Source organism: Ascaphus truei, chromosome 9 (genome assembly GCF_040206685.1).
Source record: "Ascaphus truei isolate aAscTru1 chromosome 9, aAscTru1.hap1, whole genome shotgun sequence".
NCBI lineage: Eukaryota > Metazoa > Chordata > Amphibia > Anura > Ascaphidae > Ascaphus > Ascaphus truei.
The window spans coordinates 19,351,931-19,378,786 of record NC_134491.1 but is presented as its reverse complement, the minus strand read 5'-3'; the positions used below and the strand labels follow the sequence as shown (position 1 = coordinate 19,378,786).

At 44.2% G+C, this 26,856-nt stretch overlaps 1 protein-coding gene across 1 annotated transcript in view; it reads right to left on the bottom strand.

The window, feature by feature from the left end:
- PALS1 (protein associated with LIN7 1, MAGUK p55 family member) overlaps positions 1-24,489 on the bottom strand; it is a 67,097-nt gene extending 42,608 nt beyond the window's left edge. The window contains exons 1-2 of the mRNA XM_075613571.1: positions 24,337-24,489; positions 3,398-3,906 (exon numbers count right to left, since the gene is read on the bottom strand). Coding sequence (XP_075469686.1) covers positions 3,398-3,761 — 364 coding nt within the window. The 5' untranslated portion in view covers positions 3,762-3,906; positions 24,337-24,489. The remainder of the gene's footprint in view (positions 1-3,397; positions 3,907-24,336) is intronic.
- Between the last annotated feature and the right edge of the window lie 2,367 nt (positions 24,490-26,856).

Here is a 26,856-nt window from a genome sequence, read left to right as displayed (position 1 = left end):
CTTTATGACTGGTTATTCAATGTATTACTACGTTGCATTGCCACTAGGAACAATGCAGCTGGCTACCCTGAATAAACGGCATGAGTAGACACATTGGCTTATTCAAGTCTGACTTAAGTCCATACGTTATCAGATCCATCCTTGTAGAACGTGGTTATTCACAATAAACCTGCATCGTAAACGCCTTTATTTCCTTTTCCCATTGTCTGACTTTGTTGCGCTTATTGTATTATAAATTCCCTGTATCGTCTTTGTAAAGCGCCGAGTACTGGGTGCTACATAAAATACATACATACAAGACAGGACAGTTGAATAAAACCCTACAATGCTGATTCAATTCCCTTCCTTTCAGGCGTGCTGACATCCCCACTCTTATCAGGGTCTCACAGCTTTCCAGCAAACATCTCAGATGACTTCATTTATGAGTCAGACTTTGGCAAAGGGGTAAGGAGAAGGGCAAGGCGGAAGGGAGTGTCCCAGGAGAAAGTAATCACGTATACTTTATTTATTTAGGAGAGTTCAATGAGCGTCCTGCACAGATTTATCAAAGACGTTCATGCCTTTGAAGCACAGACTATCCTCATTGCAGAGAAAGGGCAGGCACGGCTTACTTACATTCTAGGGACTGACGCCTTATTTCAAACAATAATCCACTTACAATGTCCAATTGTTTCTCACAGAAAATAATTATTGCAGTGGAAATTACAATACAAAATGTAAATCTCGAGGGAACGGAGGAGCGCTCGTATCTTGGGGTGCTACGGTACATCTCCGGGGGACACCTTGTTTCAAATAAGGTAAAAATATTTGAACGTAGTAGCACGATCGCTATGTTAGGCTTTGTCTAGGACGCGCTAGCTTCCTGCGCTCCTCTTCTCCGGTGCTGCGCTTGCAAAACAAACTTGTTTGTATTGAGAAGAGCCGCTCTCCCAGTAGCGCATGTGCACGCACTATGCACTACTACATTGCTGTCCTAGTGTTTGTTTCGGAGCGAGATATGTAGCTCGCACTGTAGCCTGCACTATGGATGAAGCATGAGAGAGAAAGCACTTTTTTTAAACCATTTTTTACACAGGATTGAAGCAGGGGGTCTCCAGAGCTGAAACCCAATAGTTTCAGCTCAGGAGACCCCCTGCTTCCAGAGACATACTTTTGTAGGGGGTGCTGGCAGCCGCTCCGGCGAGGTAGCTGGGTTCACATAATGGCTGCTTTTCAAAGCACCCACATCCTACAAGGCCAATAGGAAGCAGCGACGTCATCCAGTGCAGCTTCCGATTGTGTCACGTGGAGCAGGAGCTTTAAACTTAGCCGATATCTCTAAAAGGGGGGTTCGTTATTTCTGGCAGCAGAGGGTCACCGGAGCCAATATTAATGAGGTCCAGCCCCAGAGACCCCCTGCTTCAATCCTCTGTTAAAAAAATAATAAAATAAGTCCTTGAACTGACATTTCTGCAAAATACCTTTATGGCTTTTAACCCTTTGAGTGCCAGAGTGGCTTCCGGCACATAGCGCTCACGTAATCACCGTCACCCTGCAGGTCTGGTCGTGTTCAGAGCTCTATAGGAACGCAGAACGCAAAACGCAAAACGCAATCTCCCCTAGAAAACTAGCTGAAAAAGCAAATGAACTAGCCACTACCATTATGTGGCCCCCTGGACTGCCAGACCCCATAATGTGGTGACTAGATATGGGGGGGCAAGCCACAGATTAAGGGACTCTCCCATTCTATGTTCAGACAGAGAAGTGACGCACCTATTTTCACAGTTGCAAAGTATAAAAGGCAAAAGATAATAAGTAATAAGCAATAGTTAAAGATTCAGGGTGACATGGACAGGTTTGGTTTTTATTATTTTTAATAAAGCCTCCTAATTATACATTTATATTTCCCAATGTATTGTATTTAATAAACTGCATTTTCAACCTGTGAGGGATATTTAGATTTATACAAAAAGGCGAAGACTATTTCAGCCTTTGCATGGTTTAGTTGGAGCCAAAATGGTCCAGAAAGTTTTTAGCCCAAGGACAGTAGAATTGACGCAAGGTCATCGCTTGCAATTAGAGAAAAGAAGATTTTACTAGCGGCAAAAGGAAAGGGCTCGTTAGTAAGAGCGGTGAGACGTGATGGGAGACAGTAGATATCTTTAGGAAAGGGTTACACATTTTTAGAAAGGAAAGTGACGCAGCCATCACTAGAGCCAGCAGGATTTTTTCCTCCCTTATGAGACATACAGTAATGGGCAAATACTTCACATTTCTATGGATCAATATAAAAATATAACTATAACTATATATAGAATCAAAAAATAAATAGATGATACCGTTCTGTGGCTAACGAAATGCTTTTATTTGTGCGAGCTTTCGAGATACACTGATCTCTTCTTCCGGCGATGTTACAATGAATGAAGCAAAAGGTATACTTAAAAACAGTGTCTTAAGTCACTTCAGCTTTCCTGTGGAGGGTTTTTGTCACTTTTTTTACTCACCATAACTTAAGTCAGTATTATGGTATATATATATATATATATATATATATATATATATATATATATATATATATATATATATATATATATATATATATATATATATATATATATATATATATATATATATATATATATATATATATATACACATACACACACACACACACACACACACACACACACGTTGACAAATCACCAAAAAATCTACTCGCCACACAAAAAAATCTACTCGCCACCTAGTACCAAACGTGTGCTGCTTGGGCCGATATTTACTCGCCCGGGGGTTAAATCCACTCGCCCGGGGCGACCAAATGTATAGGTTTGTCGAACACTGTATATATGTGTATACATGTGTATACATGTGTATACATGTGTATACATGTGTATACATGTGTATACATGTGTATACATGTGTATACATGTGTATACATGTGTATACATGTGTATACATGTGTATGTATATATGTGTATATATATGTCAAATATATGACAAATGTCAAAGCTCAACATGTTCAATTAAAATTGGGTAAGATACTCATTATATATATGTATGTATATATATATGTATATATATATATATATATGTATATATATATATATATATATATATATATATATATATATATATATATATATATACACACATATATACATACATATATACATACATATATATAATGAGTATCTTACCCAATTTTAATTGAACATGTTGAGCTTTGACATTTCTCAACATAATCTACTATGCAATTAATAAAACCTCAACATACTGTATATACAAAAAGTGTAGCTGCCCAGTCCCCTAACGAGTATAAACAACCAACAACAAATTTGGAACTATCCTCATTCACAATTGTTACTCACATGAATAAAAATGTCAACACAGAATAAAAGTGCAAAACCAGAATACATACCTAATATTTTCACAGCATGGTGGGGACTTTCAAGAATAAGCGCTTCTTCTGTATCAAAAATGGGGTTGTCAATTCCAATTTTAGGGGGAATCTGGGCCAATTTCTTGAGTCTCAAGGAAGAATTGACGTCCAGGTCCTGCTTTTTCCCCTCCTCCTCGCGTCTACGTCGAATGTCTTCCTGCTGCTGCCGAATCCGTTCGAGCTGAGCGCTTCGGCGAATTGGCATCGCCCTTGATCCCAAATCTCCAGGACAATCGACTGCCATCTCCCTGTGTTTTGGGGGTTCCTCTGAAGATCGCTCTGCCCTTTGTTTCTCACTATCCGAGTCTTCTGTTACATGTCCGTTCACATGGGAAGTGGTCATGGCTTCTAGTAACGCACTCCACGCCGGGGTTTACATGTGGTTGCTTGTCCTGATGGCTATACGATAATAATTGTATCCTATCATAGCTCCAAAGAGTTCTCACGTAAAACACAATAACTTCCAACAATATCACTGAAATGGAAACCTGTAAAGAAAGAAAAAAATAATAATTAAATTGAGTATATTTATGTATTTCTACAGTGTCAGTACTGCAAATGATGGCCTACAGCAGGGGTGGCCAACTCCAGTTCTCAAGGGCCACCAACAGGTTGTTAAGGATATCCCTGCTTCAGCACAGGTGGCTCAGTCAGAATGACCTGGCCTGCTGGTGACCCTTCAGGACTGGTTGGCCTCTCCAGGCCTAGCGCCTGTTTAAAGTGGCATTCTGACTCAATACAGTTTCTTGTAGTTATGCTTGTATTAGGACAGCCAATTATGTGTCAACGTTCTGAAGCGCATGTAAATTAGGATGAAAGACAACTACAAGCATAACAAAAATATTAAAATCAATGTACGTGTGAACACAAGAGATCAGTAGGACCCTGCTGCAGAGAGATGACGCTTTAAAGCAACAGTCCAAGCTGCCCTTTAAAAAATAAATAAAAAAATAGCCCCTTTAATATGTGCATCAATACAATCAACACAACGATAAGTAATTAGCTAAGTTACCGATCGGTCCATTCTGTGATCGACGAAAATTCGGCTCGGGGGTTCATTAAATGGCTGTCAGTGCAGCAGAAGAGGACCCAAGATGCAAAGGTCTGTGGGGAAGATCATGTGACCAGGCAGTCACTAGATACAATTGGTGCACAGCGAAACAGAGGGAAGGGCTCAAAATGGGGTGTGCCAGAGTCTGTTTCAGAAGAGGAAGGGGATGTGACTTTGTAAATGGTTGCTATATAAACAAAAAATGCTTGTTAACAATAATACATTCAAAATGTCAGAGTTTTAGAAAAAAAATGCTACATGTATTTTCTCATGGTACAGAACTGATTTATTAAAAAACAGAAATGAAGGATATTGCTTGGTCTGCAGCTTTAAGAGGTATAAAGGGGAAAGATGACAGAAGTAAGGAGGAGTTAGAGGGGGCAGGTGTTCTGAGGATGCATGCAAGCTAATCAGTTTGTTCATCGTCAAGAGGATTTGGAGAGGATGTATTATAAGCCAATTTGAACAACTGCGTTGAGATAATAAATATGTGAAGGGAAAGGGGGGAGTGCCGATGGTTGAGCTGCATAGGGACGGCGTAGCTTGAAAGAAATCAGGGTGAGAGATAGCAAGTTATGAGGGGAGAGGGTGACATAGGCCAGGTCCCCGCTGGCTACTGCAGCGCCCGCTGTGGCGGACGTTGCAGGCACAATGGGGCCGGGCCCGCTGCGATGCAATTCCCTAATATGGAGATAAGAATCAATGGTCCAGGGCAAGGTGCTCTTCCTCAGGACAACGGATAAAGTAAAACCCGAGAGAATTGCAAAGGTTAATACTGAAGGGAGTCTCAGAGATAATTAACACACATTCCCAGCTAGCTCAATCTCCCACACCCACCACATCATGAATATATATTTATATCAAAAAGAGTGCAACTGAGTGTGGCAAATGTATACAACAAAAGACTGGGGTGCCCAATGCTACATCCAATTGACAAAACATATAAAAAGGTAATAAGTATAAAGTTTGAATACTTTAATAATAATAATATTTACTTGGTTATTTAGTTAAACCCTTTGGCCAAAGCGTCATAAGCCTGCATACCACGTCAAGGTAAATCAAAATTAATGCAGGTCCTACACTACACTGTGAGTCCTTCCCTTTACCTCAGTATGAGGGGAAAGAACCATAGTAGGTCCTGTTCTTTGCAGCAGAGTGAAAGACCTCCCAAGTTAAAAAGATGAGGAGGAGGAGTGAGCTCTGGGGGGAGGTGCCACCAGCCTCCATACAACTGTTACCAGTCAGAAATTGATTAACACATTCCCAGCTAGCTGAAACTCCCACACCCACCACATCATGAATATATACTTATGTCAAAAAGAGTGCTACTGAGTGTGGCAAATGTATACAACAAAAACACAGGGCTGCCCAATGCTACATCCAATTGACAAAACATAAATAGGTAATACGTATAAAGTTTGAATACTATAATAATAATAATAATAATATTTACTTGGTTATTTAATTAAACCCTTTGCCAAAGCGTCATAAGCCTGCATACCACGTCAAGGTATAACCATGATATGGTATGCAGGCATAGGCCGTGCGCATAGTGCCCGCGACGTCGCCCAAAAACAAATGCATTGCCGCAGCCGTGTGCGCTTATAGTAAGCACGACGGCGACAATGCGACGGAACGACGCAAATTTTGGTAGCTGGCAATATTTGATTTTTCAAGGGCTGTCGTCTCATGTTACAGCCCCTGAACCAATCAAATGCCAGAAAGCCCACGATACCTCCGCAAGCGAAATATAATTTTCGCTAGCGGCGATGGGTGACGTCACAGGTCCCGTCGCCCGTCACGGGCACTATATGCGCGGCCTTATGATGCAGCATTGGGCACCCCTGTCATTTGTTGAGTCTCAGAGATAACCTACTAAAACAGGATGGGACAGAGGGTCACAGCACCTCCATCCCACACTGTTATACAGCTCTTGCTTCTCTCTTAGGCTAAGGCCCCGCTCACTCAGTCAGCGCGCCCACACTGCATGCAGGCAGCGCGCTGACAGGCAATTGACCGCTACCTGCGGTCTGTAGGGAGCGGGAGCCGGAGCGGGGGGGGGGGGGGAGGGCTGCGGTTTGAGCGGGAGGCTCTCGTGCTGTTGTACACCCCCCTCCCCCGTCGATCCCTCTCTCACTCCCGGAGCCCCTCGCACTCTGAAGCAAGGCACAGAGGGAAGGACACACACAGGCACTCGTACACACACAGGCACAGAGGGAAGGGCACACACAGGCACTCGTACACACACAGGCACTCGTACACACACAGGCACTCGTACACACACAGGCACTCGTACACACACAGGCACTCGTACACACACAGGCACTCGTACACACACAGGCACTCGTACACACACAGGCACTCGTACACACACAGGCACATACACACCGGGGGGGGGGGGTGAATCGGAATGGGGGGGGATCGGAACGGGGGGGATCGGAGCAGAGGGGGAATCTGATTGGCTGCTGGGATGTCACGTGACGCGACACTCGCCAAAACCACAAGCTCCTTGTAGCTCCGGCTGGGTGACGGGTCACAGCACTCAGTCAGCCACGCCGGAAGGAGCCAGCGGGGGCATCTAGAACGGGGGCAAGCAGCTGGTGGGCCGCGCGCGCCGCCGGCCACAGCGGGACCAGGGCCTTAAGATCCCACTGCAGCACCTCCTTGTATTTTGAGGCATCCTGCTGTTGACACAATGTTTGCTATTGATACACATCCTGCAGTCTCCACACATACGTATTACCAACATTTAAAATGCACGTGCAAATACTATATATTTTTATAAAAAACAAAGAACAGAGTCACAGCAACTCTGACAAAATCCAACAGAAGCCTCATTGCGCACACGGGAAAGAACTCGCGGTTGCAAACATCCACATCAGTAATTACCAACTGAAGACCGAAAAGGGATACAATAACATTGCAAGGCATAAAGTCACCCTTTAGGTATGCCCCATAACATATTGCAATAACCAAGCAAGGTGCCCTTTTGGCTTAAAATATACAGTATATATATATCCGACTTTCTTGTTAAAATACATTTTGGAATTTAGATATTTCAATGAAGATTTACAATATCTATATACATTTTCAGATAGGTCCTGGGAAGGCTCAGAGAGAGATTTGGCCCAAATGATAAACTGCTTCAAAAATTAACTTAATCCACAAACTTGTAAATTAAAAAATATCTTAAGCACTACACATCTCTTCCGCCTAAGCTATGATATGCAAAGCACTCAAAAAGCGGTGTAATACTGAAGGCATAAACCCATAGGGATCCATGTCAAAATTCAAGCAAAAACTGACACTGTGCTCATTTGCATGTAATTTCCCATAATCCATGGCTGCAGTGGAAGCACTGTATGCTAGGCGTAACAGGGAAGAACAGGGTCGCAGACCTGTCTGAGATGACATTTGAATGTGCGCACAAGTGATATTTTCATTTGCAAAAAGATAATGTCAAATTCATACTAATACCATTAACCCCTGAAGAAGTTCGACAGAGTGAAACGCGTAGGGTGGAGCCATACAGACGCCAGAGAACTATCTAGTGGCTAGAGGATTTCTTGCAGAAGATTCTGGCCGAGATTAGGTCCAACTTTCCTTGGTATCAACATCAATTTGCTGTGTACGGCCGTTGCAGCAGAACCACCAGTGGAGGAAGGAGTGCCGTGTCCCTTTCCACACTCTGAGCCTGGGTGGCCCCAATGCCTGGTATTGCTCTCTGCTTACCAACGCCAGTAACTAGGTGTCCGGATTCTACTTTGAGTTGGTCACTCCTAACAAATACACTGCTTCACTAAACTCGCGTGCCATGTGAGTGTGTTTTTAATGAATGAATCACCGTTGCACATATATATTTACTGTGTTGCACTATATTTGTATTTTTTAAGTATTACGCTTGGATTGATTTCCGCTCCTGATTCTTTGCCGCAAATTCATACTAAACCTCACACAAGCCACCCACATACCTTTCCCGTAATATAATTTTTTTCTTGAAATACAACATTCTACAAATATACTGAAAATATGGTGATCTTAATTTTGTGGTTGAAGAATACGATGCCAAGTGTGTTAGCTTAAAGCTGCAGTTCAAGCAATATCCTATTTATCTTTTTTTTTTTTTTTTTAAATAAATCACTTCTGTACCATGAGAAAATACTTGTAGCATTTAAAAAAAAAATGTTTAAATACATTTTTAATGTATTCGAATGTAACAAGCATTTTGTTTCTATAGCAACCATTTACCGAGTCACATCCCCTTCCGAGACATGCTCTGGCTCTTGAGCCCTGCCCTCTCTCTAGCAGTGCATCAATGGTATCTAGTGCCTGCCTGGTCACATGATCTTCCCCACAGAACTTTGCATCTTGGGTAATCTTCTGCAGCCCTAACAGTGATATAAAGAACACCCGAGCCGAATCTTCAGCAATCGATTACAGGAGAACAGATTGATCGGCAACTTAGCCAATCACTTCTCCGTGTGCAGATTGTATTAATGCACATATTGAATGGAATTTTTATTTTTTAAACTGCAGCTTTAAGTATGATCAAGATACAGTTTCAAAATAATCTAACCAAATCAGTGTTAAATAGGTAAACGGTCTTCTCTCTCTAGTTTTGAAATGGAATGTGTGAAGCATGCCAAGAATCCGGTTGCCCCGGTGGTGGCCTGACCAGGAGCCTGACATTGTGCAGACAATTACGGGCGTGCTCATTCATATGCATCAAAACAATCTCAATGTCTGCAGTTTCAACACGGATATTTTGGCTTTGGGAAACGGTTCGGCAAGTGAATGCATGTGTAACGCATCAAATAAAGCAGCAATCCTCTTCTACTAACATTATGCATACCAGAATGTCCATGTGATGGCTAGTGTTATACTTGCATGGACTCGATCCTACACCCGACGTTACGAATAGAAGAGAAATTCCTATAGCGCTGCGCTCTCGATCCGGTGCGATTTGCCCCCGAGGTGATACAAAATAGCAGCAACATTGGGGCATCATAAGGACAGATAGCCCGGAGTTACCTCAAGGGAACTCAGGGACTTTACACTGTTGTCATGGTTAGTACACACTTAGAATGCTCTCCGAGTTCACATTGATCATTTACACTGAAGTGGTGGTGCTTCAGATGCAGGACATTTCTTGTAGTTACCAATGCGTCTCATTGCACTAGAAGAAGCATCAGGTAGCACTCCTTAGGTCTGGTTTAAATTATATAAGACGCCACGGCCCTGCAAGGATCTTCATCAAGGCTAAAACAGAGCAATATGCTCAGCTTATGTGAAGAAAGATTGAAAATGTGTCCGAGTGCTGCCTGATCTGCCCTTTCATGCCACTTACCCCACCAGCAGTGCAATGTGGACACTACGGAAGGTTTAAAGAAGCTGAACACAACCAAAAAATAACTCTGATTTAGATAGTATCGCACAGCGCTTACTTTCATGGTGAAGGTCATTTTTTTGGAGGCAACTGCACCTTAAAAAACTGGCATAGCTGACGGCATGTAAAAAGGAGGAGCAAATGAAGTGAAAACCCATCCGTAGTGTCCAGGTAAAATCCCATTTACTGTCATTTGTATTGTTTACGTATGCTGCAAAACAACTTACAATAACCAAAAGGGCACCAATGGTATGCAGACCTATGCCGTTGGATTCCTTGGTGTCCGGTAGCTAATGGCTACCGCTTCATGTGAATTTGTACGTTTTTGACGTCAAGATCACAGTGCACAAAAACATTGTTATTCCGGGAAAGCCAGTATTCCCCGTTCTGGATTCCCTCATTTCTGTTAACACTTCCAGAGGGCAGCTGGAAACCCTTCCCTTACAAAGGAGATCAGCATTCCAGGGGCATTCCTTAAGCCAAGACTATTTGTTCCTATAGCAACTGTTTTGTAAGCCTGCAGACTCCGTACAAAGGTCAGAGAAAAGGGAGATCATATTGTTTTATATATATATATATATATATATATATATATATGGTACCAACATAGGCTGGAGCGCAGTACGATGTTTGTTCGCACGCTTACCCCCACCCTAGAATACCCACACACTTAACACAACGAAACCATAGTTAATGAGATCTGTTCCGAGAAGCTTACAACAGGAGATCGGTGACAAAGATAGGTGGAGGTATAAGGTCACTTAGCATGGCATTAACTGTAGGCTTATAAAGGAGGTGCATATACATACAAAAAAATCGCCATACAATGCATGCAACTGTATCGCTGATTACATTAAGCAGCAATTGCTAAAGGAGAAGGTAGATGTGCTCACAATTAAGGTGAAAAGCTGCCACAGAAAGCCCCAGGGAGTTGGGGTATAGCAAATCCAGGGTAGAAAGAAGACGGCACGCCAGTAATCTTCGCTAGCCACAACCACAGGATTTAATGTAATTAGTGGACAGAAAACAGCAACGCCATAATATTGGATTCTTTAACTTAATTTTAAAACATAATTTATAGTGGCGATAAAGTATAGACCTAGTGTATATCTGCATAAGACTGTCTGTATATGTTAAACAGGTTCCCCCATACTTGCTATAAAACTGTGAAAATAGACAAGGTTTGGGCTAACTCAATAAGATTGTCATTAGACCCAAAAGCCTACATTTCACATAACACAGGTAAATACATCAATAGGCCACAGCGGTCCCCAAACCGCCCCTAAGGGACCAAGATTCAGAGATGACCAATGCACTTGCTTACAGGTTAAGGCTCTAATGCCTATATATGAATAGAATGTTGGGTGGTTGCTTTAGCAATGAGCACATGTCTGAGGTGTCCACAAACCTGCCTAACCCAATATTTACACAGCATACACTGTGCTTCTACGGCAGCAAAGGATTCTGGGTAATGACGAGATGTTCAGGAACCAACATATGCTTCAAAATATAGTTATTTGAGCAATGATTTATTATTCAGCCTCAAAGTCAGCATTTATCTCATTTAGGTATATTCCCTCAACTTGCCCTTACACAAAAATAAATAAATAAACAAAACAGTATGAACGGCATTTTCCTGCAATTTTTGACTGTTTCCTGAAGTTAGATTTTCAAGCCTAGGCCCAACAGCCTATCAAAACAGATCCTACAGTTGCTAATAAACACATTACAAATGTTACACAAGTATTTACATGCCTTTTAGTGCACTGGTTTCAAACGTATATAAAAACTGTAGAATACTTTAAAAACAAAAAACAAAATTAAAAAAAGCTGGTTGCTCTGTTATCAACTAATGTACCTGGTGCCTAGTGGAGCAAGTTAAAGCAGCAATACAGGTTTCCCCTATGTTTTCTTCTATATTTAAAGCATGTGACAATGCGTTATACATTCCTACCAAATCTGGCAATCGTTTTGTGCTCTTATTATAAATCTTTAAGAATCCTGCTTGTGTGCCTAACGAAATGGATGCCTTTCAGTTTCAATCAATTCTTCAGGCAGTGTAACGCAGCAGCTACAATGTATCCTGATATTACCAAGGTAACATTATCTATTGTTACAGTTTGCAGTTCAAACTGCTGGTCACATTGGCAACACTATCAAAAAGAGGAAAGTGTTGCAAAAATCTTGCACTGCTGGGGAGGTGGCTAAAACCTGCTATAGACAACAAAGGATGCTCAGTACATTAAAACTAGTTAAAAACTGGCATTGAGTTGAATTAAATAAAACAATAAAAAAAAAAGTCACCTATCTAATACTACAGATCTAATTTAAAAAAAAACAAAGGATTTCAAGTTGTGCACTTTAAAAACAGCAGCAGTTGCCATGTGAACACCACTACAGTCTTTGGGCCTTAAAAAAGGAAAATGCATAAAATTTGGGACAAAAATAAATAAATGGTAATCTGCTTTAAAGGGCATGACGTGGAGATCTCCGGGAGGTGATTTCTATCACCGTAAAGAGGATAGTGTTTCCTAGTATGGAAGTGTAATATTTTCACATTATTTTCTATGTATAACTATAACCAGGCCTTTGTTTTCCATCGCTTTAAGGCAAGCTTTGTGTATCATTGTGTTATGGGTAAGGTGAAAGTGTGTGTGTGCGCGCGCATACGTTTTTCCTTTGAACTTTCCTTCACTTTATTAGAATGCTGAAACGTATCTCTTAGTTTAGCTGGACTTCTCGTCTTATCTATTAACCCCCCCCCCTGTAGAATCAGAGATGTATCGGCTGTTGGCCTTGAGAAAGGGAGAGGGCGAGAGATGAGGTAGCTTAGCACGAGTTCTTTTTTTGCTTAATATGCTAAAATATATAGCAAAATGTATAACCGGTGACTATGTAAAAACAAGATAAAAAGTAAGGTAGTCAATGAAGTGCTGACATTGTGAAATTATGCATGCCCGACATTTTTTTGGTATAAGTTAGCTTACTTAGAGCCTATAGTTCAGTGACCGTGTTAAAAATCAGGCAGCAATGGTTTGCTTTTTATGTAAATGCATTTTTGCTACAATAAAAAGAATAAAATTAAAAAAAAAATCTCTGGACCAGATTGCTTTGCCTAAAGAATATGTGTGGAACTCAGTTTTTCCAAGACACTAGCAATGATCAACGAAATCTCTAAAGAACTGGAAAGAAAATACCTGCTCTATATAGATATTTATATATGTGTCAATCCTGAGATTTGCGTAAAGACTAAATGAGTCGGGCGAGTCAAAAGCAATTTAAAGAGAGTGATAAAGGTATCAGGATTTCCCCCCCACTCTGAGGAGCCATTAGTCATACTTTATTGTAAAACTATGCATAGTTGATCAGTTTAACAAAATAAATGCACAGGATTATAAAGAAAAAGAAATCTATATCAATAACATGGACAACTTTGCTAAAACCTTGAAATCTTCTAAACAGGATATACAGAGCAAAAAGTAATAGTATTATGGCATCTGAAATATCAGAATAACTGCAAAGAAGGCTAAAGTGGTATGTCCCCCCCACCCCAGCCCCCGGCGTCCCAATGGAGCCTTTTCCAGGAGCGTGTGCATACACACATTAAAGATATTTGTTTAAAACGCTGCAGTTTCACAAAGCCAGTCAAATAACAGTTAACTTGACTCTTACTGGCTTCTTCAAACTAATATAACCATAATAAAAGCAAAGATTTGACTGCTTGTGTTTTGTTTACCCTTATCCCATTCTGTCCTTATCAGAGAGCTAATAAGATAAGAGGGGGGGGAGAGCGTGGGGAGGGGGAAAGGGGAGAGTGGGCAGGGGGGGGGGAGGGAGAGTGGGCAGGGGGGGGGGGGAAGGGAGAGTGGGCAGGGGGGGGGGGGAAGGGAGAGTGGGCAGGGGGGGGGAAGGGAGAGTGGGCAGGGGGGGGGGGAAGGGAGAGTGGGCAGGGGGGGGGAAGGGAGAGTGGGCAGGGGGGGGGGGAAGGGAGAGTGGGCGGGGTGGGGGAAGGGAGAGTGGGCGGGGGGGGGAAGGAAGAGTGGGCGGGGGGGGGAAGGGAGAGTGGGCGGGGGGGGGAGGGAGAGTGGGCAGGGGGGGAAGGGAGAGTGGGCAGGGGGGGAGGGAGAGTGGGCAGGGGGGAGGGAGAGTGGGCAGGGGGGAGGGAGAGTGGGCAGGGGGGAGGGAGAGTGGGCAGGGGGGAGGGAGAGTGGGCAGGGGGGAAGGGTGAGTGGGCAGGGGGGGGGGGAAGGGAGAGTGGGCAGGGGGGGGAAGGGAGAGTGGGCAGGGGGGGGGAAGGGAGAGTGGGCAAGGGGGGGGAAGGGAGAGTGGGGAGGGGGGGGAAGGGAGAGTGGGGAGGGGGGGAAGGGAGAGTGGGGGGGGAAAAGAGTGTGGGGGGGGGGAAAGAGAGTTGGGGGGGGAAAGAGAGTGGGGGGGGGAAAGAGAGTGGGGGGGGGGAAAGAGAGTGGGGGGGGGAAAGAGAGTGGGGGGGGGGAAAGAGAGTGGGGGGGGGAAAGAGAGTGGGGGGGGGAAAGAGAGTGGGGGGGGGAAAGAGAGTGGGGGGGGAAAGAGAGTGGGGGGGGGGGAAGAGAGTGGGGGGGGGAAAGAGAGTGGGGGAGAGTGAGTGGGGAGAGTGAGTGGGGGGGAAAGAGAGTGGGGGGGAAAGAGAGTGGGGGGGAAAGAGAGTGGGGGGAAAGAGAGTGGGGGGAAAGAGAGTGGGGGGAAAGAGAGTGGGGGGAAAGAGAGTGGGGGGAAAGAGAGTGGGGGGGAAGAGAGTGGGGGGGGAAGAGAGTGGGGGGGGGAAGAGAGTGGGGGGGGGGGAAGAGAGTGGGGGGGGGGGAAGAGAGTGGGGGGGGGGGAAGAGAGTGGGGGGGGGGGAAGAGAGTGGGGGGGGGAAGAGAGTGGGGGGGGGGAAGAGAGTGGGGGGGGGGAAGAGAGTGGGGGGGGGGAAGAGAGTGGGGGGGGGGGGGGAGAGAAGGGAGAGTGGGGGGGGAGGGAATAGCCAGAGGAAATCACACCTCTCCCAAGTCTCAGCTCAGCGCGTTGGATTTAACCCTTTAAATGTCACTGCCATTCGTACACTTTGGTCTTAGAAGGGATGGCCACTAAGATCAGATGCAATATGTTTACTTGGCACTTTGGGCAAACTGTTTTTATTATTTCACAGAGAAACCTATTAGCTTTTATTTGTGAAGCGCGAACATATTCTGCAGCCTTGGTACAGTGGGGGTACAGAGCAACATCAATTATATATCAAATAAGGACAAATAACCGCAAACATATCCCTAGGTAATGAGGGGCCTGCTCCTGATAGCATACAATATAGAGGCTGCTCATTGTGGGACCGAGAAGGTCTCAGGGTGAAGTATGGTCCAGTCACACAGCTGATTCCATTAAGGTTTGGGGGCGAGGATATTTGGTGGTGTTGGCACGGAGTTTGGTACAGCCGCACAGCTGGTCCTAATAGGGTTGGAGACGGGGTGGTGGATGTTAGGGGTATCCCAGATAGGCTTCCTGAAAAGGTCAGTTTTCAGTGACTTTCTAAACAACTGAAGGCTTGGAGAGAATCTGATGGTGCGTGATAGGAAATTCCAGAGAAGGGGCAGCACGGGAGAAGTCTTGTATGTGGTCGTGAGGAGGTGATAAGATGGGAGGAAAGGCGGATGTCGTGGGCAGAGCATAAAGGGAATTTTGGGATATATTTGGGGATGGGGCTTAGAGGTAAGGGGGGTGGGGGCAGCATTGTTGAGCTTCGCAAGTCAAAGCTAGGGTTTTAAATTTGATCCTAGAGAATATGGGAAGTCAGTGTTGGGATTTGCACAGGAGCGATGAGTGAGGCTTTGTCCATAGTAGGACGCGCTAGCTTCCGCCCTTCTCCTCCCCGAAGTTGCAAAACACCACTCTCCTTGTAGCGCATGTGCACTATGCCCTACTACATTGCCGTCCCAGCCTTTGCTGTAGCCCGCACTACGGACAAAGCCATAGTGGACGTTTGCCGTAGCCTGTACTATGGATGAAGCCTGGAGGTAGATGACTGTGACAGCAGCATTTTCAATGGATTGGGGTTGGTTCAGGTGGATTAGGGGAATGCCAAACTAGAAGGTTGCAGTAGTCAAGGCGGCACAAGATGAGTGAGCGAATTAAGATTTTAGAAAAGAGGGACGATAGATGATAGATAGCGGCATGGAGGGAAATGTGGGAAAAAAGACAGACAGTGTGGACTTTGAAGGATGATAGGGAGGAAAAGGTGGGTATGATGTGAAACGTGCAGCATAGGGAAAGTCTATTCCCTGGTCTGGAGCTGTGGCTGAGGGAGAGACCACCAGGACAGACCACCAGGACAGGCCTGTGTCTGAGGTGGAGAGCCAGGTATCTGATGGCTAGGAGGTTAAGAGAGCTGGAAATGAATGTGTCATGTATTGCTGTGAGTTTGCTGCAGACAGCTCACGCCCTACATAGGACCCAGGAAAAGGGAGTGTAATGGGGAGGAGGTTGGAGTGATTGGCAGTGCGTGGTGCGCGGGGAGTAGGAGATTTGGGTTAGGGTGTGGGACGTATGAGGACTGGTATGTGGATAGGGCCAACCTTCAAGGACATGTCGCCGCAGAGTAGGAGTAATAGTAAGGAGAGAGAGTAGGAGAAATGATCTCATACATAGATATAGATATATACACACACAGTTTGCATTTATACATATTAATCTTTTTTGCAAGGGGGGGGGGAGTTGCAGTGTGTTCCCATGAGGCAGAAAATATGTTAAAGCAGCAATACTACCCTTTTTTCCCCTTCTATATGTACAGCATGTGACTATGTATCATTGTACATTCTTACCCAAGCTAGCAATCGTTTGGTATTCTTGTTATAAATCTGTCACAATCCTGATTGCGTGCCTAACGAAATGGCCGCCTTCTAACTTTGTGCTGCTGCTGTGTAACATTATATTACCAAGTGTAAGACGTTGTTGCAGCTTTCCGAATAATACAGTCTGCTGTTTCAAACACAGAAACAGATCTGTTTTATACTTTGTAGCCAAAGGTCAAAGCTCAAAAAAGAAGTGTCAAAAAAGGAAGTGGATGTGACTTTCTAATCTAAATGGTTGCTCTAGCAACCAAAGGATGATCAGTACATTGAAAAAAAATATTAAAAATGGCATTAGGAGTTTAAAAAATGCAGACTGTATTATCTGATACTAGTCTGATTTATTTAAAAAAAAAACATAGGATTTTTCCCGTTTTGCTGATGTAATTAACAGAGAGAAACCTGTCACAGGTCACTTAGTTATTAATTTGGCACCAGCCATCCTTAACATCAATTCTGCTGATTCTCCACGAAGCTTGCACCAAGGCACCTCATTTTCAAGAATGCACAGGGAGATGGGGTGCTTTATCCAAGATCATATGGGGTGGAAGTGGACCAAGCAGGAACTGACCCAACAGTCTTGTTCTCTGCTCCTAGTAAGGTAATTTTAGGACCCTCTTGAATATGTTGCTTGCAGTTACTTTGGGCTGTTGGATATACCAGAGGTTTATCCTGCAGCCTACTGTCACTTCTACCTTTCCCATCATTCCAATAGGCTGAAGAGCTAGAATGTCCGAGTACCTACAGGTTCTCCCAGGTCCCCAAAATCTGCGTCAATCACCCCGATATCCCGTCATACTGGTCAAGCTGCAGATGAGGACATGCACACCCAGTAGATATATCACTTGGCTTTCTAACCATTTCTTAAACATTACCTAACAGCTGGGACATGTTTAGAAGGTTAAAAAAAACAACCAATTAAAAGTACGTTTTTTTTTTTTAATGAATTTTCATTTCTTATTTGCTCCATCCACCCTCACGGATTATGGAATCAAATACATTTTCATCAGGGACGGTCACACGGACATAATACTGGCAGTACATTTCATGTTACAATGTTTGCAAACCTTTCAAATATATCTATAACCCCCCCCCCCCCCCAAAAAAACTTTTTTTTTCTTTTCTTTTTTTTTACAAGACCTTGTGAAATTCCTCACACACAGCATTAGTGTCTGTGTTCCTCCCTTTTCATAGTAAAAACAATATTGCTTACATAGAGCACTCCTTGTACGCCACTAATTAATGTTATTGCTCAGCTGTTTAAGATCTCTTCCTCTTCGCCTCTAAATTTGGTGACAAGAAACACAACCCTAGCTCAACAAAAACTTTGTCTAGAAGAAAAAATGAAGCCTGAGCTGCCTCGATTTTTAACCCTTCCGTCTCCAGCAAAGAAAGGGTTTAATAAAAAAGGTACGTGTACAAAAAAATAAAATGATTAAGATTATTTTTCGGCATACAATTCAGGAGGAAACCACATCTAATCACCAAGGTATAAACGTGGCAATTGCAGCGAGTGCATTGCTAAGGCTTCTGCTTTCCTGGAATAGCCCTTTCATTAATGCACTTATCTACACAGCCGTTGAAGACCGCGGACAGGACAGATTTGTGCCAAGCCAGGGGAAGCACGATCACTAATCAACCTCACTGCATTGCAGCCTTCTCTGATCATTTATAATGCGGATGTCACGAATCAAAACAATAGCACATGCGCCAAGTAGAATCATTTTATTTGGTCTAACACAGGGGCGGCCAACTCCAGTCCTCAAGGGCCACCAACAGGCCAGGTACTCAGGATATCGCTGCTTCAGCACAGGTGGCTCAGTCACTGACCGAGCCACCTGTGCTGAAGCAGGGATATCCTTAACACATGGCCTGTTGGCGGCCCTTGAGGACTGGAGTTGGCCGCCCCTGGTCTAACAAGTTATTACTTTGGCTTCTCCCATGTAATAGATCTAACATTAGTCATGAGTTACATTAGTCTGTACATGCCTGGCACAGCAAGCATCTACATGCATTACACATCTAGGTGGTGCACCAGCATCGGAAATAAAACAACCACGTCAGATGTAGGACCAGTTTTAGTTTGGGGTCTGATCAAGAAAACCATTAAGAGCCAAGTTGGGTAAAAAGGGACTACAGCAACTTAGGGCCTCATGCAGAGAGCAGCGCTATTTAAAATCTCGCCATTTTCTGGAGAAAATCGCGCAAAAAACAGCTGAAAATGGAGAGGTAGGAAAAACGCGCCATTTTTTTTTCTATTTGAAAATCTCGCCACGCGGCTGGCGAGAAACTACATCTCGCCAGTCTGAAAAATATCCGAATTCAGAAAGGCGCGCTCGCCATCTAGCGGCTGTTTGTGGCGCGATTTTCTTCAATTTTCTCCGCCAACTAAAGTTGGCAAGAAGCAGGAGCTCGCCGGCTATAGGGGAAAAAAAAAATGCGCGATTTTTTTTTTCCCTTTCAGCTGCGCGCATCTCCTCATTTACAATTCTCCACATGCAGTAATGCTAAAAATAGCGGATTTCGCCCATTTCTGCATATGGAGAATAAAACTCTCCATTAAACCTACTTTTTATTCCCCTCTCCAATTTTAAATAGCGCTGCTCTCTGCATGAGGCCCTTAGAAGCAAAGAATGTCAACTATTGGTTCATTTTCTTTTTCTAAACCACTTGACGAGCTTCACTTATTACTGTAGGGAGTGGGATTTCAATTGTTCACTTACAAAATAATGCAGGCACAAGTAGTCAAATAGTAACTGATAACCTATAGTAATGCTAAAGCTTTCGTAGGGTAGAAAGATCCTAGAGCCCCAAGCAAAGAAACAATAGATATTTAAAGAACAATAACAAAGGAGGGAGTAGGGAATATGATATCTTTTATTGGACCAACGCCTTGTTTATCTGTTACAAGCTTTCCAACCTCTCAGGGTAACATTGTATCTGAAGTACAATAAATCACCTAGCTTTAAATGTGTCGTGCGAGTGACAAGTAATAATATTTATTATATAGCATTGGCAGTGTAATAACGTGGGGGAACAGAGTTTTATAGACCAAATAACTCCCTGCCCCAGGAGATTACGATCTGCGTTTGTTAGCAGACACAGGAAGGTACCATGACTTGCCCAAGGTCACAAGGAAAGTGGGAGACTCTGGTATTAATACTGGGTTCATCCACATTAAAAGGCAGCAGCAATAGCAGCAAGTGGCCAATTGTCATATGTTAGCATCCAATGTATATTTTAATTTTATCTTTAAATATAATTTCAATGTCAAGATGGGCTATCCTGTGTAATAAATAAAAAAAAAAAAAACCTTTCAGAAGCGGAACAATGTTTTTTGCATAAAGCAAAAATGTAACTTTATTGTCTTATAATTAAGAAACTCTCTCTGTAATTGGGACTATTGAATTAGAAAGTGCATGTTAATCAAGGTATTTCCGCTAAAACCCAATACATCCTCTGACACGTTAACTGACGGTGTTGCTGCCAGAGGAGTCTGCAACACAAGGAGATAAATAAAATATAATACACACTCACAGACAGAAAACCTGACCTGTTTGGGGGTGACTTGCTTCATTAGAGGGAGGGGGGGGGGTGTCCTGGAGGGCTGGAGTTGATCACCCCAGGTCTATACCATTGTAAGCTCTTTGGGTGAGGTACTTTTCTACCTCCAGCCTTTAAGCATTACACACTTCTCTCTAATTGTATTACGTGTCCCCCTTGTATATTCTCGCAAAGTACTTTTCGGCACCTTGTATTAGAAATGCATAATAAGTCCTTGTATTAACAATGGGTATTTGGGCAGCAAAAAAAACTATTTCCTATAGGAGGACACAGCATCCGTTATCCCCGCAAACCTATAGGTCACTAAAGAGAGGGGGAGGGGGGAAATCATTATAAAGTGTGTATTAAATGTTAAAATAAACTGAGCAAATGTAGCACAGATTCCATCTTTGATAGATATTCATTAAAAAAAATAAGTCTATTAATTGTTTTTCAGATAACAAAAGATTGAACAGTATAACGGGAGGAGAATAGGCGGCGAGTCCAAGACCATCTTGAGGAAGTTTACAGCCCAGCACTTTGCTTAACAAAATCCCACAAGTTCCCAATGGGTTCCCGTTACTGCCCAATGGGTTCCCGTTACTGTACGGTTATGGCCGGAGTGGCCAACTCCAGTCCTCAAGTTAAACCAACAGGCCAGGTATTAGGGATATCCCTGCATCAGCACAGGTGGCTCAGTCAGTCCCTGCATCAGCACAGGTGGCTCAGTCAGTCCCTGCATCAGCACAGGTGCCTCAGTCAGTCCCTGCATCAGCACAGGTGCCTCAGTCAGTCCCTGCATCAGCACAGGTGGCTCAGTCAGTCCCTGCATCAGCACAGGTGCCTCAGTCAGTCCCTGCATCAGCACAGGTGCCTCAGTCAGTCCCTGCATCAGCACAGGTGCCTCAGTCAGTCCCTGCATCAGCACAGGTGGCTCAATCAGTCCCTGCATCAGCATAGGTGGCTCAATCTGACTGAGTCACCTGTGCTAAAACAGGGACTGATTTGAGTGACCTGTGCTGAAGCAGGGATAGCCCGAATACCTGACCTGTTGGTGGCCCTTGAGGACTGGAGTTGGCTACCCCTGGTTTATGGTAAAATGAAAGAGCCTCATTTTAAAGGTAGTATGAACAAGGCAATGTGGCCATCTTTCCTAGGACCAAAGTGCACCAACGCCAGTGACCTGTTTAAGGGGTCACATCCGGGCAATTGATGCATTTTCCCCAAAATCCAACACCTTTAGGTATTTTTAAACATAATATATAAACATGGGGAGCAGACAGGGAGGCGTTTGATTTCACTGTGTTCAACAAGAGTTTGCACTAGCAAAGCCCCCTTTTCTCTGATAAGGACTGGGTGGGCCAAGGGTAAAGAAAACATCTATTTGGCAAACGCTGCCACATTCAGAAGCCATAAAGAAACGCAATTTGTAAGTCATTTCCAGATAGAAGCATGCTTAAACCAGCTATTTGGCTTATTTGTTTAATGAAGTCGGTTAGATGTTGTTTACGCACACTAAGAATACTGTACCAAGAGCATACAGCACACCGCGCACAGCACACACCGCACACAACACCACACACCGTGCACAGCACACACCCTTTTCAGTGTTCAAAGTATATTTATTAGTTCTGTATCAAGTGCAAAATTCTTTAAACATCCACAAAACAGACACTACTTACAGGACAGATTCCAGGAAGGGCCATAAAGGAAAAATGTTCTTAGAAAACATCCATCTAAAAAGGAAAGTTTTTGTAACGGATTAGCGTCTTGCACGCCGACACCTCATGTAGTGTTTCTTTAGAAACTTTCTGGAAGTTTTTACCAACCCTTCCACAGCCTGCATGCACCACACTGTAAACATTCGCCTTCTCCCGTAAATTAACCCAGAGTGCCCCAAGACGTGGCTTGAACGTCACACGAGCGGGTGCTCTAGGGTACGTCATGCTAGAAACATTAGCTCTCGGGAGCGATCGCGTTCACCGCAGCCAAGTGAGCGCTACACCAAGCCATCACGTGGTTGAGATCCGGAAGCCCAGTGGCAAAGGAGAGAAAATGTCACGATATAAGGGATGGGGGTGGGGGCTGAGATACAAAGTAACTAATCTTCCAGTCACCAGCCCATAATTCCAAACCAATAACCAGCAAGCGGGCACATCTCCAAAATATTAACCACAGGCACCACTAATGTAGCAACTATAAATATTACGAAAATAGAATGGTGTTTGGGTCTCTTGGGCAACAGAAAGATTAATACCAGTACTTTACACAACAAAAAGTAAGACGATAGTGCATTTTAACAACTTTTCTTGGTAAATTCTAAAACAGAAAGGGTCATATTTACATAGCAGTCTTAAGACACCTTCCAGCTCAGGTAGACAAGGTACAGCCCATTGAAACCAATAGACTTAGGTGTCGCCCAGCGCTATGTGGTGTAGGCAGAAGACGACTTACTAAATATGAGCTACAATTCAGATCTGACAAACAGATCAGGGCCATCTGGGGCAATTTAACAAATCCATGTCAGTCAAACAAAAACAACATTATTTTAATTGGCCAAACAAATACCCTGGTTTACTTGGGAAAGTCAGCCCTGCTTTAGACAGGTCTGTGGGAAAAGCACGTGTCGAGAATAAACAAACTGCTTAAAAACTGTAAAGTCTCCATAAGTATGATCCCTTTTAAATAAAATATCACAGATATTGCGAATATATTAGCGGCTTAAGTAAACGGTTGATCTTTCCAGAAATGTGGTAACACAATTTGAGCCTAACAAGAAAATATAAATTCTTAGAAGTGAGGGAACTGCTGGTTTTTTTTGTGCTATTTGGATCAAAGTAACAATGTAGTGAATTAAAGTAACCTTTAAACCACAGACGCCCCCATTTCAAAGTAACCAACTAAAATGTAAGCAGAGCCCTTAATCCACTGATAAAAAAAATAGATATTTAAAATATAATCTATAAATAAAATTAACAATCCAAATATTTTCTTTGTGGTTTTAGACAGAATCAACAGATTAGAAATCTTGAGAGATTTTAGAAATTCATAAGCAACACACAGCTGTCATATGCTATACATGGCTGTCATATGCTATACATGGCTATCAACCTGTTGATTGAGTAACGAGTGATCTTTCTGCCTATTAATATGGTCACTCAGCTAGACACTGTGGTAACTTTAAGGTATTTAAATGGTAGTTTCCTGATGTACAGATAATTGCATGGTGGTCTACAGGGCAAGGCAAATATTTAAAAAAGGCTACACTTACATAAGATGATTTCATTGAAGTCTATATCACAATTCATGTATTTAACACATCATACAGTACATGGACTTAAAATTGCACAATCAAAAAAGTGTACAAGACAAATTGTGTATTTAAAAGTTAGTTATGTTTAAAATGTTTTTTTTTTCCCCCACTGAACTCAAAGGCAATAATGATTATTATTTAAGAGGGATATGCAGACTTTTGAAGTTCGTGGTGCCAGTGATGTGTGGAAGAGGCTGATGCTATTTTAGTGCAGTATGTTCATGTATGTGAGCAGGAGGGTGATCCCAATGAAGACTCGCGTGTAAACGTACCCATGTAATAGTGTGATTCCACTGTAGTCTATTGGACACACCAATAATGATCACAACGAATTCCCATCTACAAATGTATGTGTGTGATAGGGCAGGGGGCTCAACTCCAGTCCTCAAGAACCCCCAACAGGGCAGGTTTTAAGGATATCCCAGCTTCAGCACAGGAGGGAGGGCTCAATCAGTCCCTTCTTCTCCATAGGGGGGCTTAATCAGTACCTGCTTCAGCACAATAGGGCTCAATCAGTGATTGAGCCCCCTGTGCTCAAGTTTGGATATCCTGAAAGCCTGACCTGTTGGGGGAGGGGGGCTGAGGACTGGAGTTGTGCACCCCTGTGATAGGGTGACCCCAGTGAAGTTGAATAGGGTGATGTAATTGATGGCAGGGACGTGTGGGGAGTGTATGGAGGGGGTTAACCCTTTCTTTGCCAGCCCCAGAGAGAAGGTGTCACAGTGAGGGAGGTGTCAGGCTGGATCTGTAGAGGCCTCAGGCCACGCTCACCTCACTGTCCGAGCTGCGTACCCTGCCCCCAGCCACCGCCGCGGAGATCTCTTCTCACCGACTCCCGCTGCCCCCCCGGCTGAGAGCGTCGCGCGGTGACGTCACACGCGTCACCCAGGGCAGCGGAAGGACATTCCCTTTCCCTCCCTTCGCGCGCATGCGCAAGTGCTGTCGCCAACCGAGGCACCATACGGCGGCTGCTGCGCATGCGTGCGTAGGCGTGAGCGAGTCTGGGCTGGATCCTGGGATATGCAGCGGACTGCGCATGCGCCGACGAAGATTGCAGCGCATGCGCAAAATAGATTATAGCGTAATACAGGTGTCATTAGGCTCCTATAGTGCGCATGCGCAGTGTAGAACCTAGAGCCTGTGCATTCTATGAGGAAGTAGCGCCCCCTGCTGTTAGTTCCGAGAATTCTTGTTTTAATTCGGCCCAAATCAGTGAGACAGAATATGGGTGAGACACAGAATATGGGTGAGACACAGAATATGGGTGAGACACAGAATATGGGTGACGCTGATCCTGCTGCTGCTCCTGCATAATTGGACATATTTTACTTTTCAACACTCCCTAATAATTTTGTGCTAATTTTTTTATGTATAATTATAATAACTTTATTTATATCACGCTTTTCTCCCAATGGGACTCACAGCGCTTCCCAATTAAAAAAAGGAAAAAAGACGTACACATTTAAGGTTATAAAAGAGAGCAAACACAAGGAAAGATACAATACTGGATGGGATGATACTGTGGCTATTAAATGCCGAACAGGTTTTGAATCATTAATTAAATGCCTGGGTAAGCAGGTCGGTCTGGAGGCTGTTTTATAGATTCCCAGAAAGCGGCCTCTCGCACTGTACAAGGCAGACTGTTCCAGAGAGTGGGAGCCGCGCGGCTAAAAGCTCGGGCGCCAAAGCAAGTCAAGGGGATTCTGGGAACAGATAGGAATCCTTCATCTGCAGATCATAGTGAGCGAATGGGAGTGCAGGGAACTAGAAGCTCTGTCAGATAGATTAGAACCTGGTCATAATAATAGCATGTTCTTGTATAGCGCTGCTAGTTTTACGCAGCGCTTTACAGAGACACTTTGCAGACACAGGTCCCTGCCCCGTGGAGCTTACAATCTATGTTTTTGGTGCCTGAGGCACAGGGAGATAAAATGAATTGCCCGAGGTCACAAGGAGCTGACACCGGTAATTGAACCAGACTCCCCTGCTTCACACTCAGTGCCAGTCAGTGTCTTTACTCACTAAGCAGCTCCTCTCTTGAAGTAGTAGTGCTTTGAATGTCAGCAAGCCAATCTTGAAATAAATTCACCATTTAGAGGCAGCCTGTGCAGAGAACGGAGAACAGGTACCGTGGCAAGAACGGGTCTGGTTAATCAACAATCTGGCCGGATCATCCTGCACCAGCTCTTTTTCTGGAAGACACACAGAGTGCGTTGCAGTCGTCCAGGCGTGAGGATACAAAGGCATGGACAATCGTAGTAAGATCCCCTGGGGGGATCAAGTGCTTAATCCTGGCTATGTTCTTTAGGGGGAAGAACGAAGATTTGATGACACCTGATGTTTAAGTGTCAAGTCACAATCAAGAACACTAAAATTCTGCACACGGACAGAGTTTAGCAACTGGGAACCCCCAAGCTTAAGGCCAGTTGGTTGACCAAGATGTAGTCTTGTTGTCTTTCAATGGTGAGCATCCAACACAATCTCTTCTGTTTTATGATCCAACCTCAACCAACTTGCACTCATCCACTGTAGGAGTTCCGATAAACATCTATTGAAGACTGATAATGGATCCTTAGTGCCTGGTGCAAAGGAAAAGGAGAGTTGACGGTTATCTGCGAACAACTTAGATGTTCTTTAGTAAAAGGAAGAGTATATACTGTTAGGGTTGGAGAGCCGCCCCGCTCGCGGCGCGCTCTCCGCACAGTTCAAGGGGCTGCGCCTCCGTCACAGCCATCTCTTACCAACCGGAGCTCCCGCGCTGGTTCCCCGTCGGCGGGATTGGATAGATGCCACTTCACCGGGCAAATGCGCGCACCTTCGCCGCCCTAATATGGACTGCCTTCCGCGGGAGTGTGCGCACGGATTCATGCACGCCCCCGCATGCAGACACTCCCACTGCTCTAGGACGGTCCTTCGTTTGCTGAGCACTCCCCACACCTGCAGCCTGTCCTCCGTTGGGTCCCGCCTGGCACACACCTCCAGGTCCCTGCCTGTTCATTGGATCCCGTTCCCTATTTTACCCTGCTGCCTCACTTGCTATTCGGCTGAGCATAGAACCAGTTGCTGTTCTGATCACTCTCTGCCTCCCTAGTCCTGTCTTGTCTTGCAGTTCTCCTTCCGTGTACCGACCCGGCTTCCTCCTCGACTACTCCGAACTCTTGGCTTCAGACCTCAGCTACGGCAAACAACCACCCCGCTCTCTCCGCACCTGACCTTGGCTTACGGTAATAAGACTACGTTCCCCTCTCCAACCCCGGACTCGGCTAACAGTACCCTTAACTATCCGTACCT